Genomic DNA, 24,457 nt, shown 5'->3' with positions numbered 1-24,457 from the left:
GAGTTAAGTAAATGATAAATCGGGTGTTTATATACAATCTATAAATAAATAAAACAAGCTTACATTAAAATTCCGTCTTTATTAAAGCAGTTCATAAGTGAAAAGATATAGCCCTGATATCTATTTTATAAAGTATAAAATAGGATATAAAATAAAAATACAACTCAAGTAAAATGTCTGTAACACAAAAAATTGTTTATTTCCAGAGAAAAAGAGAATGGTCCAGTTATCGATCGTCGAACAGTTTGAATTCTTGACATGTTGCTCAACCATAGGTGGTGATAATGCTTCGGTTTTTCACTGTTGCTAAGAAACGTACCAAAGAAGAAGAAGAAGAAGAAGCGGAAGGACCCAATCACCAGCAGCGAAACACAGATGAGGAAGCATCCGACACGGGCGTCTAAGCTTGGATTCCCTGTTGCACTTTGAGCAGCGGCTGTTTCATTAATAAAGAGGTTAGAAGTCCAGGTGTCAGTGTCACCACAGAGTAGAGACAGAGGAGGGACTGGTGCGGGTATGTCTTTCAGCGGAGAAGCCATGTTGAAAGCCGTAGAAGCGCCGCTGTTCTGGCTGGGTGTTCTAACCGCGGCCTGGCTCTCAGTGTGCTCCGTGTATCGGCTACTGTCCGGCTTCAGGGTGTGGGTGCTGGGCAACGGAAGACTCATCTCCCCCAACAAACTGGGAAAGTGGGCAGGTGAGAGTCTAGAAGGCTGGAAACACTAATGTCAAGTATTATCGCAGTTAAAACTGATCTTAAGCATCCAGAAATGAAGTGATAGTAAGTCTTTTTGATAAGGTTTGGGTGAAGTGAGAATTGTAGCAAGGGGCGTTAAATGATAAAATCAAATCTTGCATATTGTTGTACTAGCAACCCAACATGTATTGTTTTGATCTAACGTACAGTACAGACCAAATGTTTGGACACACCTTTTAATCCAATGAGTTTCCTTTATTTTCATGACTATTGACATTGTAGATTCACACTGAAGGCATCAAAACTATGAATAACACATGTGGAAATATGCACTAAACAAAAAAGTGTAAAACAACAGAAAATACGCCTTATATTCTAGTTTCTTCAAAGTAGCAACCTTTTGCTGTGATTACTGCTTTGCACACACTCTGCATTTTCTTGATGAGCTTCAAGAGGTAGTCACCTGAAATGGTTTTCACTTCATAGGTGTGCCCTGTCAGGTTAATAAGTGGGATTTCTTGCCTCATTAATAGTCATGAAAATACAGAAAACCCATTGAATTAGAAGGTGTGTCCAAACGTTTGGTCTGTACTATATATCTATATCTGTCTGTCTGGTCTGTATTTTATTATACTTCTCTTGTTATCGGATTACAGCAAGAGTAGAAATATGTAATCATAAAGATGCACCTATCAGTTGGAAAGAGATAATATTAACATGATTTAATTTGCCATCGAGAAGCTCAGACTGGTGATCGCCATGTCCAATAACTGACCTTATTTATTGAAAACTAAGTAAGAGAGTTTCTCGTCTAAAACCTAAGACAGCATGTAATTTGATTCAATTGCCATTTTAGATAGTATGGTGAAATTGCAGAGTTTCTCTTAGGCTTCTTCAGAGCCACTGCAATACAGACTACTATGAAGATCCTTCCTGCCCACAGCCATAAGCATCAACACATTTTTTTTATCCAAATCTAGGGAAACATTTTATACCATCTCTGACCAATAAATATATGTGGTATATTATTTTCATTTTGATATGCAACATTTGCTCCTGAAGACTTAAAATCTTGTTGCAAATGTCTGCATATCTACATGCCCTTTTTCCCATTGAATTTGAGTACCGACTTAAGGAACAGATAGTCTTTAGAGTAAAGACACTACCTCACTAGATTGTGCTTTGTATATAGCACTTAGAATGGCCTTGCAAATGAGAAAATAGCTGTGTCAGCATGAAGACAATGTGCACCATTCAACTGTAACAAACAACATCTAGTTGCAGTTGTTTTCTTTGTTCCCAGCTATAGTGTATCCAGTCTGTGTGAGCAATGTATAGAATTACAATGACAATGTGCTGAATCAAGTTTGCAAATAGGAAGATAAAAAAAGCCAAATGTAATAAACTTTATACATTTATCACAGTCTTGTTGTCCATACCCTTAAAATGCTTTTGGTCTGTATAACTAATTGTAGTACAGAAGTTCTATTTGATAAAATTAACATAGTAGTTTGTGACACTTCCATGCAGCTGTCTCATATATTTTAATAATTCACATCTGCTGAGTCTATATTTATCTTCCGATTCTGGAGCAGCACACAGACACCTCTTGACCTATCTTGTTTGCCCTAGCAATAAATGTGGGTGACAGCCTCTGGTAGGTTGAACACGATCAGACAGTTTGGTTGTAAACTGTAGTAAATCTTGTGACTGGATTATGGTTCGAGTGGATTATCAAATCAGATTGAATACTGTCCATCTTTCCATGTTGCTCACTGATCGAACCTTGACATTTGAACAGGCTACCTGATGTTACTTCATATGTGTGATCCTGGAGTTCGAAGTTCACATTTCAACACAGATGCTGTAAGAAGGCGTGTGTGTGTGTTAGAAATGAGCACACCGTATAGGAACTCTAATAGTTAAAAGTAATCTGTTTTGGGCTATTGATCTTGGTGATTTAGATTGTAGAGAAATTGGGCAGATTGATTTAGTTGAAAATATTTAGAATCCCTTTCAGCATGCACCGTGACATCAGTCTGCCAGAGAGAGGAAAATGTTTGGAAGTTGGGAACTGAAGTTGCTTTTGATCTTTTTTTGTGTGTGTGTGTGGCTATAAATGGAAAATCATCAGAGGGAGAAGGGAGTTTATTTTTGGATCACTCATGCAAAATGATTTAGAATATGCAGTGAGGCAAAATGAGCCTGTTGGCCTCCACTGCTACTTTCATTCACAAACTTTGTCTCAGTGAAGTGGACTTGATTGGGAGGACAGCCTGATTACATAACAATTTCAGAGTCATTCATAAATGAGGCACTCATGAGACACAGAATCCTCAAGATTCTGGTTCAGTGGTTCCCACAGTTCAAAAGACTGCGTGTGAAAGAGATGTTGCGCAAAAGAAGGGAGCATCTATGAAAACATGATTGAGCCCTTGTAGCTGCATACTAATGAAATCCACTTGCTTAGCAAAGACCTCAGAGTTATTAGTGGTATAGATGCCAGAAAAAAATTAAGTAATGCTTCAATATTGTAAGGCACATTATCACATTATAAATTTTACTCATTTTATTTTTGCTTATCTTTGGAATCCATCTAACACATTTGCTTACCTGCTGTACTAGATAGATTAGAGTTAGATATTTTAATGACCGTCCATCCCATCTATCCATCCACCGCTTGGTACAGGACCTGGTCCCTGACCCGGGGAAGCCACCCTACCCTTTTCCAGCTCAGTTACTTTGTCATGTTTTATTAATTGTGTGATAGTCTTCACATTTACCTTGCCATCCGATTATATGTGTAGCTTGAGATGTTGCTTGCTTTCTTCCTTTGTAGTTTGAGGCCTGCATGGCCTGACCCTAGAGTTGAACATGCTAAGTCGTGTATATGGATGAAAGTCATTGTTATAACAAAAACATACACGCTAAGATTTTTGCTTGTGAAGAAAACTTAAAATATTAATAATAATAAAAGAAGTATCCAATGTTTTGCATCAGTTATACATTTATAAGCATTTTTTAATCCAGCTAACCTGTTTATTCTGTTTTCTTTGCAACTTCTGAATTTTGTGTCTGTTGAGTTTAACTCCATGTCTCCCTCTGCTGGTTATTACCTGCAAGACTTAATGAGTTGTTTTGAGAAATTGTATGGATTGTTTTATTTTTTGTGATTTATTTACTTTTTTGTCACATTTAATGAGCAGTACATCCTGCTGTAGTATTATTCTTTATATAAGACAATTTTAAATGTAAATTAGCGCGGAATATAAACGCGGATGTTTTTTTTTCCTCTGAGCTTACCTATGAAGCAAACATCTTATCTAGATATTTGTATATGGAAAAATTAGTTTTAGATATTTTTATTATTAAATTAGTGAGGTAATAAGCAGTTATGTTCTATTATTTTGGCATGTGACTGACTTGGTTAATCATTTGATGGTCTCAGATTATTTTCAGTGATGATTACGTCTGCATATATATGGCCTAAAATTAACTGATGTTAGTGGAGACTTGAGAAATGAGGGGTTCTGTTGATAACAGGGGTTCATGTGCACATAGTAGCAGTATAATTTAGGATCCATTCTGACCAAGTTTTACAGAAGACAACAGCAGCTCTAAAAATAGATCCTTATTTATTTGAGTGAAGGGAACATGCACTCAGCTGTAAAATCTTTCTTTTTATTCCTGTTCTGCCTGAAAAACTGCTCATTCTTAAAATGCCTAAAAATAAACCAGTCTATGTTTCCCTCATCATTTCGCCTACAGACTCTCCCGTACCCCCACCCTCCTCCCTCCCTGTGCTATTTTTAGTTGCCCCCAGGATCCCCCATGTTCGTGTTTGTCATTTTCTTTTCTCTTTTCCTCGGCCGCTCCTTTCTGTTTGACTCTCCTGCAGCCCTAGAGGATGCGTGGCATCGCAGCATCATCTGCACTCAAGAGTATCACACAAAAGAGTGATGGGCTCAATAAAAAAGATGAATAGAGGAAGAAATAGAATAAATAGTGTAAAATAAGAAGAATGTGTGCTTTGAATAAGCTTCATTGTTATGGAAGGAATATTAGATTTTCTAAATAGCATGGGCACCATTTTATGAGAACAAATTTGATGTATCAAACCTCTGTGCAAACAGCATTGAATCTAATATGATTTCAGACTTATTGGGCTGAAAACATTAGAGAGGGTTTTGTCTACCATGCGTTAGATGAGGCAGTGAAAACAATTTAGAAAGTTTGGCTTAGGTAATTGATTATTCTGAAATAAATGGTGCATTAAAAGAAAAAACAAAAAAAAACATTGAATCCCTCCTGATGTTTCCCCTGTCTGTCACGTTCCAACCACAGATGTCAATGTTTTTTGAGGGATTTTATGTGGTTGAGAAATATTAAGTAATAAATAATTGAAGTGGAAGAGAGAATGATTCAGCTGAATTACTCTGATCAGCTAGCTTTACTAAGTAGGCCAAAAACTTAAAATGATCAACTCCTATATTAAATGTGTCTAGACTTTTACATGTTTGCTGCTTTTAACTATTTTCTACGGTGGCCGACAGGTGCAAATGCGCAGCAAAAGAGAAAACATGCAAACAAAAAAGAAGACACCCCCGAATGAAATGCAGCAAACAAAAAGAGAGACGCAAACACCCCCGAATGAAATGCAGCAAATAAAAAGAGAGACGCAAACACCCCCGAATGAAATGCAGCAAATAAAAAGAGAGACGCAAACACCCCCGAATGAAATGCAGCAAATAAAAAGAGAGACGCAAACACCCCCGAAAGAAATGCAGCAAACAAAAAGTGTTGAAAACGGAAGTGCTCCAGACCACTAGGGGGAGTCAAAGAAAATAGTATTCATTTCTATGGGACCAGATGCAAGATTCAGAGAAAGAAATTTGAAAGAAAGTAAAGGTATCTCTCTGAATCTTGCATCTGGAAAGTGCGATTATTGTGAGAAGTCTGAAACAATAGAGCATGTTATTTTAGAGAGTTGTAAGTATGAAGAAGAGAGAAGATGCATGCTGAGAGAGTGTGTAGGTATTAAAGAAAGGTTTAATTTAATAGAATTTTTGAGGAGAGATTTCGGGAGTAGACATATTCAAATAATTATTCGGTATCTTAAAAAAACAAAGCTATTTCATAGGATATGAGTAGAGCAAGTTGGGTGTGAATGTGTAAAGAATATCAAAGAGGGGTATATAAAGTTATAAGCAAGTTGGATAATATAAGCAGGTGTGTATGTGTGGGGGTATGTTTAATCAGGAGTTAATGGAGGGAAAAGGTAGAAAGTGAAAGTTTATAGACCATCTCGAACCACACTCCATACTGGTAAGTGGCGGTAATGCTACTGTAAGTTTGTTGCCAACCGCCAATAAATACCAAGAAGAAGAAGAAGAAGAATCTTGCATCTGGTCCCATAGAAATGAATACTATTTTCTTTGACTCCCCCTAGTGGTCTGGAGCACTTCCGTTTTCAACACTTTTTGTTTGCTGCATTTCATTCGGGGGTGTTTGCGTCTCTCTTTTTGTTTGCTGCATTTCATTCGGGGGTGTTTGCGTCTCTCTTTTTATTTGCTGCATTTCATTCGGGGGTGTTTGCGTCTCTCTTTTTATTTGCTGCATTTCATTCGGGGGTGTTTGCGTCTCTCTTTTTGTTTGCTGCATTTCATTCGGGGGTGTCTTCTTTTTTGTTTGCATGTTTTCTCTTTTGCTGCGCATTTGCACCTGTCGGCCACCGTAATTTTCTAATGAACATCTTAGCCTTACAGTTAATTCTAAAATATAATATGGCATACACAAACGTGTTTATATAGTGTATATTTTAAATTAGGACATATCTTCCTTATGAGTCAGACTGCTCAGACATTTGAGTAATATTGTAGCTTGGGGAAATCTATAAAATAATGGTTACTCAAACTGAATTTACTGAAATTACAGCATTTTATTTCAAAGGACTGAAGAATGCTGCTTAACATGTTCTTTTTTCTTTCAGCACTCTTTTATTTCTAGCCTTTTAAATGGAGATTCAAAGAAAATGCGTCATCTGTCTGATCATTCCAATTGCATTGTCTGGTGGAAGTATCCATGGACAATGATGGCTTTCCATCAAACATGGTCTTACACAGCATTTATGCACTGATGGCGCCTTTTAACTGATTCTTAGAATCATTTCAGAAAGCTGTCGGTTACTTTTGGTGCTCACAGGCCTGGATTTGCAGCTAGTTGTAGTGCAGAAAGGGTAATTGAGGATCTCAACTCATAGTGAGGTCTTAGATGAATATTGATTTGTCAGGGGTTACCAACCCTGGTCCTCGAGATCTACTGTCCTAAGGGTTTTAGACGGATCTCAGCCCCAACACAACTGAAACAAATGATTTAATTTCCTCTTCAGCATAACATCACGTTTGGCAAAGGCCTGTTGAGAGCCATTGATTTGAAGTTTATTGGAACAGGGTTGCATCTAAGGGTGTTTTCACACCAGGAGAATCATTTGGTTCGCTTGTTTGGTCCGGACCAAAAATGGATTTTATTTTATTTTTTTGTTTGGTGCGGTTTGCTTTCACATGCTTCATTGCAAGCAGACTATAATTTAGAAACAAAGCCACTCTGGTGACAATCATTGCTCTCATTCGACAGAAATGACGGGGTAGGAATAACATCTTTATAATTTTTGATTTGTAAACTTAACATTTCAGAATTGCTGTAAACCTGTTAAGATGAACCTTAACTGGTTAATCTTGCTGGGTTATTCTCCACAGGAAAGATTGCTAAGTGTCTGGCAATCTTCATTGTGAAATAACCTTCAGTGTGAAGTAATGTACTCATTACATTAGGGGAAAATCACTAATTTTACCTGTATATTTTTATTCCATACATTTATTACATGTGGCTAGAGATGGAGAGTATATAAAAGTTGTCAGTCTTTTGGGTGTAACTTTCACCTTGTATAGTCAAAGCTTCATTAAAAAAATAGAAAAACATAAAACTAAAACTTACCCGTCATCAAGCAAGGGACTTCCCTAAAGCAATTGAATTTCAGTACTGCAAGTGAAGTGCTAAAGGGTGCACAAAAATGTTAATATTTTGAAATTAAAAGGGACCATTTATTTATGGCCTAATGGAACCAACAGTGGAACAAGTCACAGGGGATTTACAGAAATCATCAATTTGAATTTATTATAATTAACCCAAATTGCCTTGAAAAGTGTGTGTTTGCATGGTTTTTTCTCCTGGGTGTCTCTGGTCAACTAGCTGACTGGTCAGGGTGTGCCCAACTTGTTGCCCAATGGCTGCTGAAGACTGACACCAGACCTCTGCAACCTTGCAAGCAGGGATGGCTGGTTGACAAATTCTTGTTTTCACCGTACCAATCCCCTTTGGGACTTATTTGTTTGCTCATTTTTTAACTCTGTATATTTAGTCATGTTCTTCCTTGTTATGCAGTATTCATTAAGCCTGAATGTATATTATCATTGCTGGGAGAGACATTAGAAGCTGTCCTCCTTACTGCCCCTAACTAATAAAGTAGTTTACTAAGTGTACTTTTCTCGCTTTCTAAACCGCAACTGGGAATTCATTTAAGAAAAATTCCATAAATGTAAATGACAATGAATGAAGAAAAGTGGGTTCACCCATAGATAAGATAAGTTTTTCTGTTAAAGAGAGCTTTTTTAGGTCACACTGGGACATATTGTAGCGCTTCCTGTCTCGATCCACGTTTTGTTATATTTAGCAAGGGATGTGTTGAATCGTTCTTTTTGAAAGCTGGGGACTGCTAAAAATAGTCTGCTGCTGCTGTTGCTGCTGTTTGTGCCAGGCATTTCCAGGGCATCTGCTCACTCTGTTGCTACCTATGACAGAGAGAACTTGCATTCTCTTTTCTTTGTCCTCATCTGTCACATTAGCAGCTCTCCACATCTCTCTCTGCAGAACATCAGTTTGAATTGACAGTCTCTTTAACCTTGAAGGTGTATTCAGTGTGTTATTTATTTATTTTTTTTTGTAAAGCTTGTTCTGCTCGGCCATCGTTGCCATCTTTGCACAGTATTTTCTAGAAGTCTCATAAGTTTCTGTAGGTGGCACTGTTAGTCTGTGTTTTGATACTGCTTTCTTTTTTGGTGCTATTATTTCTGTTTGCTTTGTTGGTTCTCCATGTGCCTTTTCTGTCTGTAAAGAAGCTTTCCTTTTTTATCACCGCTAACCCAAGAGCCAGATATTTCTGAAAGCTCTTGCTTCATTTGCTTCTGCCCTTTTTCTATTCAAACAATTTTCCACTCGTCCTTGCTGGGGCTTGGCCAGTCGTTGTTTATCTAATATCAAGTGTTCTTGATATAAGACTACACAGAGGTCAACAGTTGTGACTTACAAATACTTTCATATCTCTTAATGCTTCTACTTCAGAATAGAGTACACTAGCTAGATATCACCTAGTTGTGAGCTTAATATAATGGAGAATTGTTTGAAAGATTGATTAAATAGTGTATTTTATTTCTGTATGTATTTTTTACATTTGAACCACAGTCTTAAATTCATTGAAATGTGTATGATGGATAGAAGGATAATTACAAAGCACTTTGAAGTTTGAAGAAAATAATCAATGGTTTTCATAGATTTTTGCAAATCAAATCTGAAACGTGTGGTCTGCATTTGATTTCAGTCCCCTTTTACTCTTTTATCTCAAAAGAAAGTCCAGTGAGCAGTTTACTTGTGGGTTATGTAATCTCCATCTAAATGCACGTGTTATTTGAAGGCCTCACAGGTTTGCTAGAGAGCAGTAGTAAGAAGAACTACACCAAGGACACACAGAACACAACCAAGGATGTCTCACAAACAGCTGTGTAATTCTTCACCTGAAAATGGAAAGTGTGTGGTGGAAAACTAACACTGAGCATCACAGTGAGCATGCAATATTCACCTTGTTGGAAGGAACTAATCACATGATAATAATATATGCCTATTTTCATATTTTTTTTCTCTTCTGTGCTTCCATCACCCTGTGTCTTCAGCACTTTGGGTAATGTTGTTAGTGTCTGCTGTGAATGTTGGCTGCCGTAAAACTCTGATCAACTAACTGGATATAACATTAGGATGAAAAATGCAGTTTCATAGCACTTAAAATATATTAGCCAACAATTGTTGCCCTAGTTGAAGGATCACCTTCTGGAGTCAGAGCCAAACTGTTTTAGATCGTTTAAGTTTAGATTAAAGCATTTTTGTGTTAGAACAATCCAATTGAAAGCCACACTAAAATCCAATTTAGATTTTGTGATAAAAATGAAAACTGATATTCAAAGATTCTTTCCATCACAGATATCTAAGGTTAAGCTATTTTGCAAAGCTGAAAGGGTGAATGTTTTCAGTCTGTAATTATAAAGATGGTTGAAACATTTCCCACAAGACTTGCAGCTGTAACTACAGCAGACAAATCTGTAAAGTATTCCTTCACTGGCTTTGAAGACAAATGAGTGTCAAACTTTTCAAATTTCAATAACATTAACTTGACTTGTCAATTAGAATCCCAGTAAGCTCTGGCTAAAATAATGTCACTCCTATATACAAAATATACAGAGCACAGAATACAAAGAGCAGTGAGCAGTGTCTGACACCACTGACCTATCTTATTGTTATTCTTATAACTGCATCAGAACAACTTCTGCACACAAGATCCAAAATTTGTCTGACAGTTGCCCCAGACAAGTCAGACAAGTTTGACAGTCGCACAATATTACAGTAGCAGATTAATATGATTATTTGGTTCTACAAACTACTTCAACTACTCACAGTTGAGCGTGTGAATGATCTTAACAGCCATACCATTGACTCCCTTTTTCATTATAAGTATGCCAGATTAATGGGAAAAATGCTAATTCTACTTGTTTGACCTTTTTTGTCCAACTTCCAGTTGTAACAGGAGCCACAGATGGGATTGGGAAAGCATATGCAGAGGAGGTAGGAAGACATGGATAATGTTTCGCATTCATAGGTTGCATTAAAATAGTTTTGTATCTTATAATGCTAGTTTTCCAAGCTTCTTTATATATGTAGTGTATGGTTTTAGTTGTGTGGTTCTTCATAGAATCTGTCTTAAAATGAATCTTTCTCTGGTTCTGTTTACATGTGAATGAAAACTCAAATTAGTGATGCAACATTTTTTTCGCTCCTGTTTTATTGTTTCTTATTTTGTGTGATTACAGCAGCATGATTTGTTTGTTTTCTCGTAGACTTGATTTGTTTTTTTTTTCCTTTGCTTCTAAACAGCTTGCCCGCAGAGGCTTTGCCATCGTTCTGATTAGTCGCTCTCAGGAGAAACTTGATGATGTATCCAAGGCAATCGGTAAGACATGTGCACGCTTATTTTTTGACATCATCTTTGATTTTTTTTTTTTGTTTCTCCTTCTAACATGGCACATGATAGTAAAATATTAAAGGTGACAGAATATTAGTGCTTTTAAGCAATTATTCAAACAAGTCTTACATTTCTGTGTCAAGGGAAATCAATATTGCTTGTCTTCCCAAGAAAAAGACTAATACAGGTGATCCATTAGGGCAAACAGCTGCTGGACAAGGGCTTAGCCATCCATTGACATCCTTGCATATCCTTGCTGTATATGCTCATTCATCCTCAGCCTGAAGAGTTTTATCACCCAAAGGGCCTACTTGACAAGTGACTAAATGATATAGCATTGAATTGAGTGTTTTGCACGTGATCCTTTCAGTACTGTAGAGATGCATCAAAGGTTTTATTTTGGAGGAGTAAAGCCTCCTGCTGGAGCCAAGTGTGAATCCATGCAATTGGATAAAAGGAATCCTTTCAGTGATGAACATATTGGATAAATATTTAAATTAACCCTTTTGCTGTCTCTAATATTCCTATTTACTAAGCTCAAATACATGATTGTGTCCCCAGCAAGCAAATGTGGTGTGGAGACCAAAACGATTGCAGCAGACTTCAGTGCTATAGATATTTATGCGAAGATTGAAGAGGGCCTTGCGGGACTGGAGATTGGCCTGCTGGGTAAGTCTGGTGCACCGTTCACCTAGGGTTTAGGATTTTATTTGAATATAAGAAAAGCAAATTCTTTCTAAAATGCTCTTTATTTATTCCATGCTCTTTATTTATTTCATCTGTGTTAGTGCAAGTATTGCATATTCAGGTGCATCTCAACAAGTTCAATTACTTTTGAAAAGATCATTTTGTTACAGAAATTCAGTTTAAAATGTGAAACTCATTGAATAGTGATGTATTTCAAACATTTGTTTCTGTTCATTTTTCAAACTGACATTATTTTTTTTAGAATATTTCAGAATATTTATGACATTACCCAATGTCACAAATTGACATTGGGATAATCTCAAGTTATGACACTTGACCCTGTAATGCTGTAATTCATGCAAAAGGAGCCCCAACTATGTATAGAGTGCTTATACTGGAAAAGGCTGCACGTTACAAAACAATTAAATGCAATAATGTTGATAAATGTCATTGGTTTACTTGCTGAATTTACTTGTGATTAATAAATAATTTAGAAATGTTGTTGGTGTATGTCTTCTAAGGGTATATAATAAAAATAGTCCTCATATAAAGATTGGGGGAAATAAAAATATTTCCATTGTATTCCAGGCATCATATTCTTTTAACTGGCATCTGTCTACAGCTGCTGTTTCTTAATGACCTTTAACTTGAACAACTCAAATCAAATGAATCATTAAATATCTAACTGGCACAGAGAGCTTGATTAGATGGTACTTAAATAATGGAATCAACTAATATTTCCTGCAGTTAAAGCAGTTATTTGCAAAATTTATATTGCGTACAATTTGTAAGAATGAATTTAAAATATATTTTACAGCCTTTTACTGTGCACTATACTTTTTTAAAATGCATTTTTTGTTTTAGAATAATGTTCTGAGTTGTTTCTCAATCTGTTAAATGCATAAACATAAAATATTAAAATACAACTTTATGTGCATCTGGTTTAACAACCCATTGCTGCCCCCAAAAGACAAGAAAATGAATAGCACTTTTCCACATTTTTTTAAATAAAATTGAGTCTTTTTCTGGTTTAAAGTTTTCAGTGTATTTTCAGGCTCTGTCACTTAAAAGAAAAAATCTACTTTTATTTTGTAGTGAACAATGTGGGCACATCCTACTCCTACCCTGAATTCTTCCTCAACATTCCCAACCTGGACACGGTAAGTTGTCTTTCATTTGACAGCTGTCTAATTGAAGTTCTGGCTTTGTTCAGATCACTTATGTTGTGATCTTCAACATAATATCACTTACGTTGTAGATAATAAGTAACCTTATTATCTTCAATTGAATTAAAAACCACCTAAAAGCCATCTCTCATAATTTAATAAATCAGTTGGATTTGTAAGAAATGGACTTGTGTTTTTTGACCATGTAAATTTATAAAACCTTTAACTCTGAAAATAATTCCTCAAGATGATTAACTGGTCTTGTTCTTATTTCAGTTCATTGACACAATGATCAACATTAACATAACGTCGGTGTGCCAGGTAAGTATGAATAAGTTTTTAATCGCAGTACCTAAAAAGAAGGATAACATTTTTAAATAAAAGCCTGAAAAGAAACTATTTATACTGAACTCATGGTTGCGTACGTTTCTCTGCCTACCATTTGATATGTAGATAATGCACTTTTAGCTGTAATTACAGCCTTGATTCTGTTGATGGATTGGTAGTTCTGCTATTGAACTGACAGTCCAGCATGTTTCTAAAAAAAAAGAACACAGGTTGCAAAAGATTTGGTGGAATAAAACTAGAGTTTTATAAATGTTGTCTTATGCAAGCTTGTTTGGAAACCTTGTAGCAGATATTAAGTTAAATGTCTAGCTCAGTCCCAGTCTGCATTCAATAAACTTTATAAAGTTTGAATTTTGCTCATATCATTAGTTTTCCCCTGTGGTATCTGAACCACCTCTGAGTAATTACGTTTGTCTTAAGTGGATTCAGATTGCCGGGATCTTTTTCTGATGTGTGTATTGCCAGTTAGTCACACAGAGATGAGAACACTCTTTCACGCACACACAAAAACATTGGAAACAGTGACATAAAACACAGTAAGTCACTTCCGTCCCTGTTATCCGCATATAGCAGCTCCCAGAGAAGCAGCTAAAGTCCACCCACTCTTTTAACACTTAATTTAGGTCATTCAATATTTCTCCAAATGGCTCCCTGTGCTATCATTAACATTTCCTCCCTCTCTTTGTGTTACCTCACTGACCACTTCTTCACACACCTCCCACACAGGTGTATGTTTGCAGGCACACATCCACACACAAACAATAAGCATTCTTTGTCTGTAATTTCTATTCAGCGTCTCTCTGGCATCTCTTTTTAATTGCTATTTCCCCCCCCCCAGATGACTCGTCTTGTTTTACCTCAAATGGTAGAAAGGTGAGTTTTTGTTTTTTTGTTCCCATACAGAAATGCCATCGATGCTGGAAAAAAGTATTTACACTTTTACTTTATCCACACAATAGATTTATTCTAAAACAGATTTATTGGAATAAATCTTGACTAAGTAGCCTATTATGATAAACTAAAAATACCTATGATAAAGTTAGTTGACTTTAACATGATTTGAAATCAAACACACTTGTCTGTAGAAGGTCACACAGTTGACAGCATCGGTATATCAAAGGTGTGACCTGTAGACCTCTAGAGACTGGATTGTTTCAAGGCACAAATATGGTGACAGAACTATTTTGACAGCATTGAACTCTCTTGAAAAACAGTTCAGAAAGGGAATAAGTTTAAAACCAGCTGGACCCTATTTAGATCTGACCAGCTAACAAAACTGAATAATTGGGGAATACGGATCTGAGAGGTGACCAAGAACTTGATGGTCTCCACGGCAGACTTCCTCTGTTCTTCTCTGAAGATGGAATGATCCAGAACTTCAGCCATTCACTACTCACTCCACCAGTTTGAAATATGGTAAATTGATGTCAAATTCATTTAAATAGCATATTAAAAATGTAATTTGACCAAATTGCTAACAATTACACCAACAGTAGCAAAAGAGGCAAATCGAATAGACGGTAATAAAACAAGACCTCCGATGTCTAAAAACCATTTAGCATCTGATTTGGATAAAGAGATGTTTTTAGCTGACATGACAAATTCTCAATCACTACTTAATTTTAAGTTTGATTGTAGAACAAAAAGGAAAAACTGGCTGATTGACTGAAGTGCTTTCAAATATGAGTGGATGTTAAGTAGATCATGTACATAAGATGGGGCTAGCCCAAATATGGCCACTGAAAGGCACTTTTCAGCCCAGTTGGATTTTGCCAAAAAGCACCTTATAGATTTTCAGACTACGAGAAAAAAAAACAAAACTTTGGCCTGATGAAACAAAAACCATTTCCTTTGGCCTGAACACTGAAAAACAAAATAAAACACTGCTGGTAAACATAGCATTTACAGCATTATGTTGTAAAGATGTGTTTAAGCAAAGAAAGTGGGTGCACAAGGATACAATGACAGTGGGGAAAATATGGAGAGATCCTTTGAGATCTCCCCCCACAGAATGCTCTGGAACTCTACGTCTTCCAACACAATGACTCAAAGCAATCACCAGGAGAAAGGAGTGGCTCTAGGAACAGTTTGTGAATGTATGTCCTTGAGTGGCTCAGCCAGAGCTTAGACTGAAATCCAATTGAACATCTCTGGAAAACTTTGTTTACAAACACTCCTCATCTGACCTTGCTAAGAATAAGATTTGCAGAGACGAATTGGAGAAATGGAGAAATACCTTAAAATATGTGTACCAAGTTTGTAGAGCCGTTTCTTGATTGCTGCCAGAAATGCTTCAACAGAATATTGAATATGATGAAACTCTGGATTAACAAGCTTTTGGCTAAATAAAAAAAATACTTATTATTCAAAAAATGTTTTTTTACCTTGAGAGGTTATATGTGTAGGTCAATAACCAAATCTGTTTTAGAATACATAGTGAAAGGATTAAAATACTTTTTATTCATGTTTATTCAGTAAATGAGTATGTAGATACATTATATGATGAAGGCACGAAATGAGAAAAAGAAGTAAAATATGATTGGATTCTTTTTCCACTTCTGGAGCTGTGGCCAAACTTAAATCAGACCCCAGCAAAATTCTTCCACTGACAGTTTAAGGGTTTTTGAGAAATTTGTCTGCAAAATCTACAACTCGGTGAAAAAGTGGTTCCTCCATTAGAAATTTCTTTGGGTTTTTTTTTTCTTGCGTGTTTCTTATTAGCATGTGTAATAGTTGACAATGAGTTTTTAAATATTCCTGTTGAGGAATTTTGGTGCATCTCTTATTGCAGTGCTTTTCAGTCTGCACAACAGTAGAAAGCCAAAGTCGTGGACCATTAATAATTGCAAGCTGTCTCAGAAGTTGAAGAACCAGATCTATTCCAGATAATCATACTGCATTGTTTTACTTTTAACATAAGATGGGGTTTTGTCTGAGACGTTATTGGTGTTATGCCAAATATCACACCCTTCTAACGACCAAGTTGTTTTGGAAAATCTTTGTCCTGGAATACATGAAGTCCATATTTAAAATCCAACAAAAAATTAACTAATCTGACACAGTTTGCCAAAACAATTTGGCATTTTCCAAATGTTGCATCAACTGAATGCCAGTGGCACTGGGGTAAGCTCTCAATCAGCCAAAAGGGGGAGACAGTGTTGCTTTTTCTGTTACAAGCTGGAAGACGCAGATGCCACAATACAGAAGTATTTTAAAATGAATTTGAATTTGATTTTCAAATGAATGAATTTGAAAATCTATAGAAAATAAATATGTATTTTTTTAAATCAAAATTTCCTATATTATTTAACATAAAAAAACTTTAGAAATATTTTTTTTGCAACATCTGACTTTATTTATATGTATGCATATGCTTTCATATAGATTTATGTATGGTATTCTTCTATTATCATTGTGCTAAGGATTTATGTCCTGCTGAATATTTTCCTTACAGTAAAGTTTATTTTCAGAATGGGAAAAAATCAGAATGAAGGTACCAAGAGCTGAAGCAAAAATGTCATCAGATTGTAAACATTTAAGTATTGATGTTGCTGTATCTTTGATCTTATCATTATCCACCAGCTCTACTTTGATGTACTACGAGTGGAGTTTTGGCTCAGCATGCGAGTACATGTGCTACCATATTCTTTTATCTTGCTGGGATTGATTTCAGGCTGAAGTGTCTGCTGCCCCCCACCTACCAGCCTTTTTTCCCTTCTTTCTGGTGTAAAATAATTTTTTTTTGTCATTGTATGTGGTTTCTAGGAAAAAGGGAGCCATCCTAAACATTTCATCTGCCAGTGGGATGTACCCTGTTCCTCTCCTCACCGTTTATTCTGCCTCCAAGGTAATTGCGGTACATGGTGTATGACCTTCGCATCAAATGTTACTTGAAGGAATACCTGTAGGCACATCTCGGCTTCATAAACAGTTTGTTAACATGCACTGTAGCCTTCGAGGAGAAGAAGGCTGTCTTGTTCTCATTTTACAAATTATTGTTTTATTGACAAACATTGCCTCAGGCAAAACCTAATCGATATGTGTAGGAATAGAGCAGCATTAATGTCTATTAGTGTTATGTTCTCTTTGGTAGCTGGAGAATGGTCTGTCCCTCGCTGCAACACTTCAGTTTGTTGGCATCTTTTTTTTTTTTTTTTTTTTACTGAATCCCATTATCCACACTTTCAATGTGCAACTAAACTGTCACTGCACTGCAAACTTGAAACACTGCTACATGTTCCAGGCCTGGATAATGATGAAAAAGGAAAACAAGAATGTTGAAAAGTAGCTATATCCAGATTTCCTGCTTTCTTTTTTTCTCCCTTCTATCCTTTTCCTTCCTTATGTCCTCCTTTACTTCTTCCTTCTTTGTATCCTTTACTGATTCCTTTTTATCTTACTTTCCTTTTTTGTCCTTTCCTTTCTTTTTTCTTTCTTCCTTCTCTTTTACCTTTCTTGGCCTTTCCCATCATTCCTTCTATTCTTTACTATTTTTTCCTTCCTTCACTCCATTTTTACCTCCCTTTCTTCCATTTTATTTGTCCTTTATTTTTGTCCATTCTTCCCTCCCTCGTGTTTCTTTTTCTTGGATTTTTAAAAATTTATATTTTAAGTTGAGTGCAAAGGATTGAGTAATCGACTTTTGAGTTTGAAAAAGTCTGGAGTTTTTAAATTAAAACTTTGTAAGAATTCTGCCGATAGACCTTTTTTTATTTTAATTTTTTCCATTAATAGAATGGTGAGAACTTGGTTAAAGGGAATATTAATCACATGCTTTTGCTTCAAACAGGCATTTGTGGATTTCTTCTCCCGAGGACTGCAAGCTGAATACAAGAGCAAAGGGATCATCATTCAGGTAATTAATGGACTAATCTAATCTAAGGGTTCCTACGCTGTTATCAAGTGCTGTTGATTAATAACTGAAGTTTGGGGAGGGGTAACAGGAAATTAAGCAAAGATAATGAGGCTATTTGCATTGATGTCTTTTTAAAATCAATTTCTCTGTTTTTAGAGCATTTTGCCGTTTTTTGTTGCCACCAAAATGAGTAGAATTCGTCGCCCTACCCTGGACAGGCCTAGTCCAGAGCACTACGTTGCAGCTGAGCTCAACACCGTGGGGCTGCAGACTCAGACCAATGGGTACCTGCCGCATGCTATTATGGTATGTCATGAAATGAACCAGAAATTTCTCTAAAACTATGCTACTCTCTTTAACCTGTTAATTGTGTTGCCTCCAATGGTAGGTGGTGTTGTATTAAATCACACCAATAAAGGATCCGTCTGATTGTAGCACAGTGGGTACAGTCTGAAATATTTCTAAAAGCACTCAGACTTTAATTGCTTAGATCCCAACATCTTATAAAGGAAGAATATGAGACATTAAAGGAAAAATAACATCAAGGCCACTAACTTATTATTTCACAGTGACTACACTTTGTTTCTTATGTCAAGTCAGTCTAAATACCATGCAAGGTGTAACTGTAACAAGCTCTAAATGCAATTCATAGCTACAGACTTCCTTCCATGCACATTTGAGGCATGGAAAAGAGAAGAGGGATCTTCAGTTGGCATCACAACCTGATATTCTACAGTTGCAAAACCTCAATCTATTGTTTCTTTTTTTATGTCTGCTGCATTCTAAAACAGAATAAAACCTTTAAGGAAATGCTCAATATTAAATCTCTTAATATGTTAAGCTGCACACACAACAGTCACACACCTTGTTTTGTTAAGCTTAAATCTTTCTTCAGGTAAAATTGAAATTTACAGAAAATATAAGCTGGAGAGCTGTTTTAATTGTATGTTGTATTGTTCCAATCAGAGAGTTTTAGCTCCCTCCACAATGCTCCGCTCCAAAGGTTTAGAGTTCCTCATCACCTCCTTACCAGGGCTGTGTTTTCTTTTTACCCAGTTAGACATGACAAAAATGAATGGATGGGATTTGGGGTTCAAATGTCCCTCGAAAACTACCCTGTATCCTGAAAAAGAATCCTGGTGGACTGTATATACGTGTATGTTAATTAAGAATCATTTATTTAAGTGAACTGCTTACGTCATTGCTGTGGTTTGTTTAGTCAATCGTTTCTTAGGAAACACCTGGGAAGTCATTCCCTGCACCGTTTCATAACATTAAGCTAAAAAACACTTCTTAGTATACAGACAGTTAGTCCTGTTCTGAGCAGTTATTCGTATTTCAGTTCAAGTTAGTGAAGCAGGGAGCAAGAAAAGGTTATATTATTTAATGGATAATTTGAAATTGATGTTTCACCCTAAATTTGTACTTTTTTACAGATTGTACTATTTTATGAATTTTGCTCTATTTTGCTCAGAAACACATGGGCAACTTCAGCTACATTAGGCCTTAGGATGTACTGAAGCATTCTTTTTATTGATCCATGTCTAAAAACAATCCAGCACAGCTAAGAAATCCATCCCTTATTTTATCTCTAGTTTATCAGTTGTGTAGCCATAGCAAACAACTGCTGACATTTTTTGTACAAAATAGAGAAAAATATTTTATTTAGCCTGTTTATATAACCTTGTGGAGCAACTAAAACACATTTTGTGCAGACTTGGTGACTGTGGAAGTTATGAAAGCATGCTTGTAGTACATAAGTTATCCATTTTTTAAAGAAATAAGCTTTCTTTCTCAACGCTATAGAACTGAAACAGCATAATACAGACACAGCATGGTGAAGGTATGCCATGGCAACTGTGTTAAAAGCTCATCAAGCTCCGGTTTGACTTTATACAAAAAAGCCTCCTACGAGCTCACCTCTATTCACAAAGGTAATGTTGTTCCAACAGCTGCTCCTAGCATCTGTTTGGAAGTAAACATCCTCCAAAATAATGGAGTGGGATGCCTCACTACCTTTCAGCATTGTCTGCATCCTAATGACACCTTATCAGAAATGAGGCGGAAACTTCAGTCCTGGCCTGATTTTCCAGTCTGTGCCTTCATTCATCAGAGGTCACAAGCATATGTCAATGTCAGCGTGCTGCAGTGGACTATATGACCTAAATATCAACAATCATGTTTATTGATTATACATTTAGGTGACACTATTTATTTCAGCACACAGGTGGTCAATGAATTATGTTCATCATAAAAAGGCTTTTATTAATCCTGTGCAGTCACTGGGTTTTGTGCAGATAGCATCAATTCAGCCCAGATCTTGTCTGCCCTCAGCCACAGTATTTCAGCCGTCCATAAGCAGCGGACAAGCAGAGCTGTTGTGTTTATCTGATAATCCCTCTCTGTTCAGCTGTGTCTCAGCATTCTGCACGTTTTACAGTTTTAAGCCACAGTTCACCAGTATCCAATTTAGACTGCTGTAAAACTGCAATCTGCACCTTTCTGGGGATAAACAACATCTGTTCCTTTAACTGTGCTGCTGCTTATTTTTCTTTGGTTGTACAATTAGAATGACATAGTAACACGCTTAAAATAATAAAACTAAATGGATAAGTGAGTGGAGTGTGAAATTTCATGCTGTTCCTGCAGTTTTTGTCCAACCAGTACATGTAAATTGCCTGATGGTAATTCATGGTCATCTTTAACTGGACTCAATCAGCTTCTCATTTACCGGGTTTGTAGTCTTTAACTACAGAAAGTAAACCACTTCTCTCCTTTTACTATAGCCACATTAGGTTGAGTGAAACATAGATTTTGTAAAAGAGAGAAAAAAATTGCAGCTACAAAATATGACGAAACTTAATTACGGTTATTAAAAATAAGATAAAATTTTGTTAGAATTTCAAACCGCACGTAAGCAATTTAAAGCCTATTCCATTTTTCTTTTTTATTCCACATCTTAAATGAAAACGGATCCAAAGAGAAGTTTAATGGACTCTTTCTTGGCTGCCTCTCCAGCAAGTTCCATGTGATTATATGTGGTTGTGTTTTTTGTTTGCATAATCAGGCTAACAAACAGATAGGCAGCTGTAATCACATACCTTCTCCTCAGCTCTCACCATGCTGGAAGAATGAGTTCATTATGGTTTCAGTTAGTCTGAGTAAAACTGCTGATTAGACCGCATAAACCTGCTCCTCACTTAGGGAGAGGACTGAAATTCTAAACCAAATCATCTGGTTTTACTGCGAATCTCTTCTGCAAAACACTTTAAAGTTAAAATTAATTTGCATTGCAGGTGAAAGGTTTACATACTCAGCATGAACATTGATGTCATTAATTTGTGGCTTTTTATTGTGAATTTGAACCAATCTTCTCTTGGAGTGAAGTGGTGACAGATCAAATGCTTACAGTGATTCTAAAGTTGGAATTTATTGTAGCTTTTCTCCCAGACATTTAATTATATTCCAGAAATTATTAAAAGATTAGATGTTTGGGCCATTGCAGCAGCTTAATGTGAACCTTCATCATCCTTTCCAAAACCAGTTTTCATGTGTGTCTGTGATCTGGGCATTTATTTGAGAAGTTGAAGAACATGGAGGTTGCCCTTCTACAGTATTCCATCCACTTTTTTGATAATCCAGTATCAATGGGAGTGCATTGATATTTACCATAATTCTGACACCACCATACTTCACAGTTGACTCATTTTTGTGGGTTTTGTACATTAATTTCTTCCAACACATTTTTCTTTTCATCATTGTTCTGACTTTTCATGGATGGATAAATCTGCCTTCTCATATAGCATTTTTAAAATTCCTGGCCTCAACCTATTAGTGATTTGTGAGCTATGGCTCTCCCAGAGAAACAAGATATTTAAGTTAACTTTTCAGACTTTGCCAGAGGCTGCTCCAGAATTACACCTGGAGCTTTTTGATTGCTGCAAAAAGCACTATGGTTGAGTTGCTGAACATTAAGGCAGGGGTGCCAAAGTCCACTCATTGAAATCTACTATTTTCACCTTTTGGATACAATCCTGCTCCAACACAACTAAATTAATGATTAAATTTTCTCATCAACATTTCTTCAGCTCAACAGCAGCCTGTTTATGAATAGACTATTCATTTAATTCAATTATAAAAACACTTTTTTTTATATATAATTTCATCAGTTTCTTTCTCCTAGTTAAGTCTGTGGTTCTGATTCTGCTACTCCAACATTGGAGTAGACTTTTGGATTGGGAATATGATCCTGCAGAAAATCATACTTGTGAGCAGAAATCTTGGTTTTGAAACCTATCAGTTCTCCATAAAAAAATTATTAATATGCATCAGGAACATTCCAACTAGAATGATATTGAACTCGATGCCAGTGGAAGAATATGTAAACTTTCCAGCTGTACTACACTTCCCATGGCTGCTAAAGTAGTCATTTGTATTCCTTCGTAATGCACAGGCTCGTAAATTCGTCCACTGACCCCAGAAAGTGTGACCTTCTAGCTACAAAAAACTTGGATTGTTTCTTTTGCTTTTTAAAGTGGCATTAAGGAAAGCATCAAATAGTTCCCAAATAAGGACATGAGTTTTGTGATCTCTGACTTTAATAAATGGCATGTAGTTCAGACATAATTAGAAAAGGGCATATACAATAAGATGGCACAATTGCTTGAGTTTTTTCCCCTTGTACAAACACGCTTGCCACATTTGTTGCTCCTGTGGGTTGAAGATTAATAATGAATGCTAATCTGTTATTTGTAAATGCCACCAGATGACCATGTAATTTCCCTCTGTAGGGTTGGGTGACTACAGCTCTGCTTCCAGCCAAGATGCTCAACAGCTACGTGATGGGGATGGGTCTGTCCCAGCGCGCTCGTTACCTCAAGAAGCAGAAGCAGGGGTAGGGGGATCAGATGGACGGTGAGAGCCGCAGCAAGAGACGGAGGGGACCAGGTGCATTAATGTCATGTCCAACTGCTGTCATCATCATGGACCAGGCAAAGAGAAAGTGACAGTTTCTGGGCAACATCTCAGTTTTCCTCCCGCAAGTAATAGATGATGTGAGCCAGTCTCTATGTGCTCAACCCAAACAGTTGTATAAATTAACCATTGGACTAATTGGTGCATTCAGTAAACGGCTTTAATTAAACGTAGAAACTAAAATCAGACCATCTGTCTAAGAATCGTGATGAGAAATTAATCCTACAAGAGAAAGGAGGCTACAAAGTTGGAATTATCAAGGGCATGATGTCTCTTGGCATCGTACATGCATTTTATGGCTTCTGTTTGCTAAAACACTGGAAGTGTGACTTGCTTTAAAGGATGATTCACCAGTATTCACTCTTCATAGTTTTGTATTGTTCTTTTTTTAGTGTCTAGTGTTCACCACATTGATTTAAACACTTTCTGTTAAAGCACCAGCTAAATCATTCCAAAGCTTTAGCTTTTGTTTTTGTGTAGTTAATGTCTCAGTAATTTGTATTTATGACTGATACTGAAATAGTTGAACCAAACACTTTGATTAATTGATATTTGGATTTCTGACAACAACACATATGTTGTGTGTCCATCTACTTAGAAGTTTCCACAAATATATTTTGACCTGCTATGTTTTGAATTATTGTGTCATGATGGCTGTTTGGCCAAACCATTGGTAGTTTCTTCAAGTATGTTTTGATCAAGTTGGGTCTGTAAACAATTTCGGATTTGCCATTTCAATTCTCTCATTTCAGCATACACTTATTGTCGTTGTTTACCCTGGATGATTGACTTAATGTTGAAACTTAGATTGCACTTGTTCTTCCTGCTATCAATAAATCTAATTTTCAGATCAATTTGTCTTGTTTTTTTAAATGCATTAGTTTTGACTTTAGTTTTGTTTATTTTTTACATTTTAAAGTTTACGCTACTTTTGAAGTCTGATTATTAAAAATAATTAGAGAAATCACAGACAGTCAAGCATGTTATTACTGAATTGATTCATTTGAATTATCAGAATTATTCTACTGGATTTAGGTGTAACAATACATTAAAAACCTTTATTGCAATGATTCAGTTAATTGTAGCATATAAATGTACTATATGTACAGGGATACACAATAAGTACTGAATACATCACATTTTTCCTAGTTTAAATTTTTGAGATAAGGCCATTATCAAATTCACGCCAGGTGCTCGAAACAATCAAAAAAATCTAAAACAAATTAATCCACACATTTAGTTATTTGTATTGAAGTCGGAAATAAGTACTGAAAATGTACTTATTTGCATGTACAAAAATGCATAGAAAGCCCAGATCTGCGCTAAAATCAGTTGGTAATAAAACATTGCTGCAACTACATGTACATCAATATCATCTAGTTTTAATATAA

At 36.2% G+C, this 24,457-nt stretch overlaps 1 protein-coding gene across 1 annotated transcript; it reads left to right on the top strand.

Moving 5' to 3' along the window:
* The first annotated feature begins 338 nt into the window (after window positions 1–338).
* On the top strand, window positions 339–23,920 carry LOC102221080 (very-long-chain 3-oxoacyl-CoA reductase-B). The gene is made up of 11 exons (XM_005811070.3): window positions 339–694; window positions 10,593–10,639; window positions 10,949–11,024; window positions 11,598–11,705; window positions 12,819–12,883; window positions 13,166–13,210; window positions 14,076–14,110; window positions 17,003–17,084; window positions 18,027–18,092; window positions 18,249–18,398; window positions 22,883–23,920. Exons 1-11 carry the CDS (start codon window positions 517–519, stop codon window positions 22,988–22,990), a joined length of 960 nt encoding a protein of 319 aa, XP_005811127.1. The 5' UTR covers window positions 339–516; the 3' UTR covers window positions 22,991–23,920.
* Window positions 23,921–24,457: the final 537 nt, after the last annotated feature.

The sequence above is a fragment of the Xiphophorus maculatus genome, chromosome 4, assembly GCF_002775205.1.
Source record: "Xiphophorus maculatus strain JP 163 A chromosome 4, X_maculatus-5.0-male, whole genome shotgun sequence".
Classification (NCBI taxonomy): Eukaryota; Metazoa; Chordata; class Actinopteri; order Cyprinodontiformes; family Poeciliidae; genus Xiphophorus; species Xiphophorus maculatus.
This window is presented reverse-complemented; position numbering and strand designations above follow the sequence as displayed.

What these genes read in the sequence shown, in the direction of transcription:
- LOC102221080 (XM_005811070.3), top strand. Translation starts at nt 517, where the DNA reads ATGTCTTTCAGCGGAGAAGCCATGTTGAAAGCCGTAGAAGCGCCGCTG. An exon ending in ACTGGAGATTGGCCTGCTGG is followed by an intron (nt 11,706 to 12,818) that starts GTAAGTCTGGTG and finishes TTTATTTTGTAG; the next exon opens with TGAACAATGTGGGCACATCC. An exon ending in ACATAACGTCGGTGTGCCAG is followed by an intron (nt 13,211 to 14,075) that starts GTAAGTATGAAT and finishes CCCCCCCCCCAG; the next exon opens with ATGACTCGTCTTGTTTTACC.